At 37.8% G+C, this 9,409-nt stretch overlaps 1 protein-coding gene across 1 annotated transcript; it reads left to right on the plus strand.

The window, feature by feature from the left end:
- Positions 1-7: 7 nt before the first annotated feature.
- wdr83os (WD repeat domain 83 opposite strand) lies at positions 8-8,031 on the plus strand. Its single transcript, XM_028566470.1, has 4 exons — positions 8-206; positions 1,121-1,226; positions 2,078-2,175; positions 7,617-8,031. Exons 1-4 carry the CDS (start codon positions 157-159, stop codon positions 7,681-7,683), a joined length of 321 nt encoding a protein of 106 aa, XP_028422271.1. The 5' UTR covers positions 8-156; the 3' UTR covers positions 7,684-8,031.
- Positions 8,032-9,409: the final 1,378 nt, after the last annotated feature.

Genomic DNA, 9,409 nt, shown 5'->3' on the forward strand with positions numbered 1-9,409 from the left:
TTTGCCTACGGATTATGTTACGCTTTTATTTTGCAATTCACCGGATATTACTACACCTTCTTCTCCGTTCGTGAAAAGGCCGATCAGCTGTCTTTCGATCACCGGAGTTTAGTGTTATTAATATTAAACCCCCCCAGGAGGGCATTGTGACACATTATGGCTACCAACAATATGGCAGACCCGAGGAGACAAAATAAGATTTTGAGGTGAGTCTTTCATACAGAAAATCAAGTTGTTCTTGATGGAATTAGCTAACCGTATTAGCTTGTTTAACGGTAGCTAACGGCTAGCTAGCTAGCTAACGAGCTCACCGTTAACCCAAGTTTTACCTTAAAGGGATTAGCGATTAGCTGATTTAACTGTGGGATGAATACACCACTAAACGCACACAAAATAATGATAACTGCTTAATATCTAGTCGGCTGTCAGTGGTTTAACATTTTGTCACTAAATAGTTAATATTTTAGCTTATGGGTTGTTTTTCCTTCTGTGTTTCACTGCTATTTGGCCATGCCCTTTGCTCATGCAACAAGTAATTTCCTCGGTCTTTTTTCAGTTAGTTACCACTGATTATGTTGTTGTGTTTGTGTGAAAACATGGGGCACGAAAGTTAACCAGTGACTGTCTTTCTGGAACCTCTACAGAAACAAAGATTAGACTCGAGTATGCTTCCAAAACAGTTTAGTGAAGGCCTGTTTCAGTGCCAGTGCGGCAATGCAATGCCCAGCACATGCACAAAGTCAGGTTCATAATGAAATGCTCTGACTTCACTGGCCTGCCTAGAGCCCTGACATCAAACTCCTCCAGCTCCTTTGGGATGAATGGGAATGCCAACTGTGAGAGCCAGGCCTTGGTTTATCTCCCAACATCAGTGTTGGACCTCACTAATGCTTTTTTTTTTTTTTGGGCTGAATGGCAGTAAATTCCTGCAGCCAAGATCCAAAATCTGGTGGATTTTGAGAAAAGTGAAAGCTGTTATAGCAGGAGAGTAATGCCTATGGTTTTGGAATGTGGATGTAATGTGATATTGTAATAATAGTAACGTAGAACCAGTGGATCTTAAATACATGCGTGTTACATTGTGTTTTAGTTAATATAATGTGTGTTTGTGGTGTTGCAGGTACAAGCCTCCCAGCACAGAGTCCAATCCCACACTGGAGGATCCCACGCCGGACTACATGAACCTGCTCGGCATGATCTTCAGCATGTGTGGACTGATGCTCAAGGTGACCTGCACACACACCCTCACACCTCTCTTTTGTGTGTGTGTGTGTGTGTGTGTGTGTGTGTGTGTGTGTGTGTGTGTGTGTGTGTGTGTGTGTGTGTGTGTGTGTGTGTGTGAGTTAAAGGGGTGTTGCCCCTGAACGACAGTCCTTGGTTCAGCCCAGTCCTTCCATTTAGAAGATTAAAGGTAAACTAACCTTTTTAGATGAAGGGCAACTTTTGAATTTCAGCTTTAAGGACACATTAACCAAAGAAAGGGCAGCAGCAGACTCATGTGGTCTCCCAGTCCAATAGTGGATCATTTATTTACTTGATTATCTGTCCATCAACAAAGTAAAAAAAAAAGAAAATGCAAAAAATGATTAACTTCTGAAAATATCTCAGAAGCTCTTAGGCAAAGACTGACCATGACTGCCAGGTTTCAGGGTTTCTGTCAGGGCAGGAAACACTTGTACTAACAATGCACTCAAAAGCAGTATGTTTTACTGGGGGTGTACAAAATAATAGCAGCCACCCTTGGCTTGCGGAATAGCTTTTTCCTTGAAGTGCTGTTCTCCTGTTCGGGAGTTGTGTGTGGGTGATACACCACGTGTATCTATTGCATACTGGTCGGGATACATTCATGTTTCCAAAACGAAACCACTTTAAATTAAAGAGCATCATGTACTTATTCATTCAGTGCCATTTCTCAACTATGCTGTTGTCGAGCTCTCTCCTAAGTGTTCATCCATCTTCAACCGCTCAGCCTTGTTCATCTTTGTTAATACTGTCTGTAATCTGATACGGTGTATGGATCTACATTTTGGTCTGTCACAAGCTTGTGCAGCTAACCTTCATGTTGTGTGTCTTTCAGCTGAAGTGGTGTGCCTGGATCGCAGTCTACTGCTCTTTCATCAGCTTTGCAAACTCAAGAAGCTCGGAGGACACTAAACAGATGATGAGCAGCTTCATGTAAGTATACGGCACCATTGGTGTTACTATAGGAAATACTATGTAGGGGTCCTTATCTGCTGAACTTAAATACCTATCTCTTGTACCATCACTGCACAACGCAGCGTTATTATGGTTCCCATGCAACTTCTAGGTAAGTCCCGCCCTACGAAGCAGCCCGATTGGTTGGGGTTAGGCATTGACCTTGAGAAGTTAAAGGTACCATGACATGGTGCTCGTTGGATGCTTTTATATAAACAATAATTATATCAATATTGATTAATAAAATCCAAAAATCGATCTTTTGATATATGCCTTTACTAGGGCTGGGAAAAAAATCGATTTGATTTAAAAATCGAGTTGGTAGGTCAAATCGATTCATATTTTAACCCAAATACAGTATAAATAATTTGGATGTTTAACAATCTTTGTTGCACACTGCACAGTGACTTTTCACTTAGAGAAAGGGTTTGCCTTTGCAATTTTGTTTATGTTGATGCACTTTAATTAAATACAATAAATATATATTTTTAAAATATATTTACAGTTCGCAGTTATTTTGTTTTAAATGGAAGGTGGGGGTGAAATCAACTTAAATCGTAAATCGAGTTTTTTTATAATAAAATGATAGATTTTTTTTAGGGAAACAAATCGCCCAGCTCTAGCCTTTGCACCGTGCGTTTAAAGTAAAAAATAGAGCCAGACCAATATATCGGATATATAAGTTTATTTTTAAAACTGCATTGTCATATTATTTTAGTGAGGACTCATAAATAACTACAAATAACTTAATGTTATTTATTTATTTATTTATTTATTTTATTTTTTCATTTCTTATACAGGAAAGTTAAAAGTAACATTAAGTTATAATATAAACGGGCCTGACTCAGTTTAAAACCTGGTTTCCAGCAGGTTTCTAGAACATTGAACACAGTTTCGGCACATTAGCATAGGCTAGACAGATACAGACAATTAAAAACAACGATACAGACAGTGTATGTGTGTAATGTTAGGGAAATCTGTTCATGTTTTGTTATGCGTTTCTGGATTATTTTTTATATATATATATATATATAAAACATGTCTTATATTTTAGATTCTTCAAAGTAGCCACCCTTTGCTTTTTTATTAATAAGGGAAAAACTTCCACTAATTAACCCTGACAAAGCACACCTGTGAAGTGAAAACCATTTCAGGTGACTACCTCATGAAGCTCACTGAGAGAACACCAAGGGTTTGCAGAGTTATCAAAAAAGCAAAGGGTGGCTACTTTGAGGAATCTAAAATATAAGACATGTTTTATTTCAGTTATTTTTTTGTTAGGTACATAATTCCATATGTGTTCATTCATAGTTTTGATGCCTTCAGTAAGAATCTACAATGTAAATAGGCATGAAAATAAAGAAACACCCTGAATGAGAAGGTGTGTCCAAACTTTTGGCCTGTACTGTATATCGGCCGATATATCAGATTTTTAAATCGCCAAATATTTGTATCGATATGGGCTATAAAAAGTCGGGCTCTAGTAAAAAGTACTTCAAACTAACTTTTTTCATTAACTTGGTGCATTATAGAACCTATATGAAGGTTGCTTCTTGCTTGTACATTTTACAGCCTAAGTTGTCTGAGAATCTTTTATGTCCAAGCTAAATTAGCATTCTAACTGCAATTTCCCTAGCCTAATTGATATCGAATCGCAAATTGAATCCAATCGGAGCCTCGTGAATCGATTTGAGAAATCATTGGCGATACCCAGCACTAGTGCTCACTTGAAAACATTAATTTAGATAAACTGTGAGAATCTTTACTGTCCTAGTTATCAGGGACGGTACCCTCTTCTCTGTTGCAGAGTAAAGGGCACATACAGGTACTAAGGCTGAGCAATTTTATCGATTCTGCGATATAAATCGATATTTTATTCCCCAAGAAAGTATTGATTTTTATGCCGCGAGTATCGATACATAAGTCCCATTCAAATCCCCCGTGTTGTTTACCCCCGTTCGCGTTGCAGGAAGAGCGATTTGGTCAGCCAGCTGCTAGTGTCGCTGTAGAGCAGCCAACGTCAACTGGCGGCCCGCCGCCAAAAGCTTTTAGTCTGGCCCGCAGAATAATCATGAATTCACAAAATGTAAAGAGGAAAAAATTTGTTCTGTTATTTATCATTTCAAGCATTTAGAGCAAAAACCCAGCCCCCTGTATTTACATCTCTATTCACATGCCGGGATTCTCTACAGCGATGACCGAGCTCCACATACACAGCTGAGCCGAGATGTGTGTGCGTTAAAACACACACACAGCTGAGCCGAGATGTGTGTGCGTTAAAGGTTAAAACACGCAGCACCTGACTGGGAACGATACAGAGTTAGCAACGGCCGCTGGGGCAGATGAACTCACGCTGGTCTCTTTTCTGTAAATAGGCTACAGTTAAACCTTCGTGAGTAGAAAGTCAATACTTATCAATGCACTCACCTGTGTAGACCGGCATCAACATGTAGAAAGCGATATTTCAATCTGCTCAGTCCACCGCGCTGTTTTACGCAAACACAGCTCTACTCTGCAAATAGCAAATTTTTACAAACAAGCTAAAACAAAAGCTGTCGGTTTGTAGTCTAACTGTTTATCTTAGGTTGCCGGGAATCTGGACATTTTGACAAATTCTTGTAAACCTCACTGCTGGCTGAACAAACCAAACCCTCCACTAGAGCGGACAATCTGGAGCTACTTAATATGCACGTGAATGACGCGATCGTTATGTTCAGTGATGATGATGATGGTTGTATTATTTTGCAACAACATTGTTTCATTGCAAATGAGGCATACATGACGAGTTCATAGCCTGCTTATCAGTCCATTCATCATTAAATCATTTTGGCTTTTCCACTTCAACTTTTTGCTTCAGCCTCTTTGACAGTGACATGTTTACCTGACAACAGCCTTTCTTTCTGCAAGCATTTTCCACCAATCAATAATTCTTCCATAATCACAGACTTTAACCATCACTCCTCAGTGAACTGCCTCCTAGTCTGAGATCTTTTTCTAGTTAAAGAGCCAGTTATCATTAGGGAGTTTCCATGTTTTTTAGGAGTTTGCTTATAAAATGTAGTTGATGATCCCTGCTGTAGACTCTCTGTCCAGTCAGAGACCTATATTCTGTAATTGATGTTTTCAGTTCAATTAATTAAATCCAAGTAAATGGAACACTCACAAGATGTCACCAAAATCACTCGGTCCCCTTTAAATCTTTCAGAAAATGATGTAAGTGTATCGAATTATATCAAATCGTATCGTTGGCTGAATATCGTGATATATATCGTATCGTGAGCTGAATATCGTGTATCGTATTGTGAGATTAGTGTATCGCTACAGCCCTAACAGGTACTCCTGTGTTTACCTTAAAGCCTTGAATAATTCCTCCTTTAAATCTGCAGGTTTGAATCGCTTCTGTCTGCTACTGAGACTTGGGATGAGCCAATGCTAATGTCCAAAAGCTTTTAACTGTGTGACCTCCAGGGGTGCCACATTTCCATTTGCTTCTAAAAGAGTACTACAGCAGGGCACTTGTCCAGGCCTCGCAGACAGATTAGCAATGAGGGCGAAAAACCTTCTGGTCCATCGTCAAGATGAGGTTGTATTAAAGACAAGCTTGATGCACCCGTAGTTTAGTAATTCAAAATGTTTGGCTCAGCAAGCAATGTCAGACGATGACATTAATGCACCCGCCTCGTGAGCATAGAACCTGGTTCAAGGCCAGTTTTAGGACATTTGTCAATAGCCAAGATATGATGTAAGTATCCCTGTGTTATTAAACAAAGGTGAGCCTATACAGGATAAGAGAGCTGTGGAGGGCAAGCATGTCATTGGGGTAATCAGGTCTTCATTCACGTTTGAGATGAATTAACCCCTCAGTGGCTTCTCCTGGCTCAGGGATACATTCTTTTTACAGTGCTAAGCATATGTGAATACACCTATGCTAAAGTTGACTAAAAACAGGAATACAAAATCATCTTTTGGAAATTGATCTTAATTCCCTAATTTAAAAAAAAAAAAGAAGATGAAAAATCCAACCTTTTTAAGGACACCAATTTTCTTTGTGAATGATTAATGTATCGTAAATAAATAAATGTTCTTCCTTAAAATACCGGGGGAATAAGTCAGCACACCCCTATGTTATATTCCCATAGAGGCAGGCATCTCTTTATTTTTTAAAGGCCAGTTATTTCATGGATCCAGGATACTATGCATCCTGATAAAGTTCCCTTGGCCTTTGGAATTAAAATAGCCCCCCCACATCATCACATAGGCTACCCTTCACCATACCTAGAGATTGGCATGGGGTACTTTCCATAAGATCATCTCACAATGCAAATCAAACCTGCTGACTGAAATAAAACCATGCCAATCTCCTGCGTTGGTGCTAATCAGACCTGTACTCATTCACTCAGTTTAATAATATGCCAACATGTCAGCAAAATATGTCGTTGAATAATTGAAAGAGAACTGGAGTGTGTTTTTTGCATTATAGGCAATAAGTAAAAAGTAATTTAAAAAGTCACACAATCAGAGGTGCTCATGGCCTGCAAAAAATGCAAACATGAAAGAAAATTCCAAGCTAGCGAAACTGTTCGGCTACACCTCAATAAAGGCTTCTGCCAAAATGCATAGGTGTCAGCCCTATACTATGAACGTTTTTGTTATTCTCCAGATTCTCCTTTTTTTTAGGTTTGTTTCTTAATTTCAAAACAGCAATACAAAAGCAGTTGAAAATATATGTATAAAAACAAGTTGTTTTGCTTACATACACAAAACAAAATTAACAACAAATTAAAGCAAACCAAAACACAACAACCCCCCCCACAGTCAGTAATGAAGATTAAATACAAAAATACAGACACACACACAGCATCCACATTCAGCAAAACATTGCAATAGGTAGTCACCCTATCAGTACAAAATGGGACATATTGCCAGGTTTAGGCTAGTCTAGTCTTAATCGGGAATATGTGAGAAACTATAACAATATATAGAAAAAATGGGCTCCATACCTTCCAAAATGTTTGAGAAGAAATCCTTGTAGAAGTCTAATTTGTTCTAATTGAAGGAAATAAAGGACATCTGCCAACCAGCGTGCATTGCTTTTTGAATTTTGCTCGTGATTTTATATATATATATATATATATATATATATATATATATATATATATATATATATATAAATATAAATATAAATATATATATATAAATATATAAATTTTTTTTTTTTTTTTTTTTTTTTAATAATCTTTTAACTGCAAAAAAAGGATATAAATTACGCACTTTCTCCCAACATTTATGGATCACCCCAAAATAATTCTGAACAGGAAATTCATTACATTAAGGGTAGCAAAGTGTTTTTAGTTTGGCTATGCAACTAAGATGGCAAACTTGAACATGGTGTTGTTTCCCGTTCTCTGTGTTGTCTGCAGGCTGTCCATCTCTGCAGTTGTGATGTCCTACCTCCAGAACCCACAGCCAATGTCACCGCCATGGTAACAAAATGCCAATCGCAGAAGAGCACGGAAGTAAATTGTGGATGCTGAAGTTGGTGATGAAACAGCTGACCGGCCTCTGCCCTGGCCATTGATGAAAAACAGACACAGAAAGGAAGATAATAATATAAAAGAAAGATAAGGAGAGAGAGGAAACAAATGCCCAGGAGGGGTGGACAAGTAAAGAGGACACAACGTCAGGACGAGACATCAAATGGTCTTTGACTGCGTTCTCATGTTTTTCTCTTTTTATCCACTTTGTTTTGTCAATGAAAACTTTCACATTTTACCATTTGGCTGATCTGTGGCAGGATGTCATCAAATAAATAAAGTTGTATGGTTTTAAAAGGAACTGCATGCTTTTACTTGTCTTTGGAAGAACATATTCATGCCATGCTCTCATCACATTGAAAGGTGTTTAATAGTCTATAACACGTGTCAAAGTCAAGTCAAATTCGGCCCCTCACAAACTTTGATCCGGCCCGCGTATCGATTCAGGTTCACAATAACTTTTTGCCCACCTAGTTTTTGTCGCTTTTTCCCTGACAGTCTTGGCACTTTTTAGATTTTTGCAGCTATTTTTGACATTTTGTGGGCTTTTTTCAACGTTAGTTATACTGTTTTAAATGTTTTGGGGATTTTTTTTTTTTTTCTCAAAAACATTTTTGGTGCTTTTCCCAACGTTTTTGCCGGTGGTTTTTCTCCGTAATTTTTTACGCTATTTCATACATTTCTGGTGCTATTTTCAACGTTTTTCATTGTCAATAAACTATACATGTCTGGCCGTCAATGTGATTCTCTTTTTCCAGTGGGCCTTTAGAGAAATTGAGTTTGACACTCTAACTTGTAAATACTGTTCATGTCAAATTACAGTTGTGCTAAATAACAGGAAGTGTCTTAACCGCAAACGAAAAGCTGATGTCTCTCCAAGTATAGCTGTCTGTTCAATTTATTTAATTTTATCAGAATAATTCGCTCAGTGTGAGTTTTGCTTTCCAGGGAGTCCTAGGTACATATATAAAAACAAACAATAAGGCAGTTGAAACACATTGAGCAATTACTACAGTCTATTAAGAGTTCTAGGTAACTAGTACTTTGTTACCTGTACACTGTTACTAACCTACACTATCAACTCTGCTTATTGTACACGTAGGTGAATCTCAGCTAAACATCGACTTCATTGATGGCAAATTTAAACCGCACACATGGTTACATTATATGGAGAAATACAACAGAAGAAAGGGCAGAATTAAAAGTACATAAATCAATAAAACAATTTTAAAATGAATTAAAAAAAATGAACATGGCTTTCATTTATCATGTGTATGTTGCATAAAGCCAATTTCAACGACAGTAAAGTATGAAAAGTAAAGTAGATTTTCATATCTTAAATATCAGATATGAAAGAATAGTTGCTCACAGGTAATCCGGATAAGGAATTGATTCCCTTGTATATAATTCTTCCATATTGTAGTTTTGATTGGGTAGTTCCATGTGTTATGGAGTACACACAGCAGCAGACAGCAGCAGACATCGATCTGGTAATGAGGTTTCCCTCATCCTTCTCTGTTTTGTCTGGTAATCAAACACGCACGCATGCACACACACACACACACACAAAATGGACACTTTGTCCAATGGATTTGGATTTTAATTTACTCAATAACAATTGATTCCATTTTGCAGACAATACTTTGCAGAAATATACTGTACATTAACACATTACATTA

Source organism: Perca flavescens, chromosome 2, assembly GCF_004354835.1.
Source record: "Perca flavescens isolate YP-PL-M2 chromosome 2, PFLA_1.0, whole genome shotgun sequence".
Lineage (NCBI taxonomy): Eukaryota > Metazoa > Chordata > Actinopteri > Perciformes > Percidae > Perca > Perca flavescens.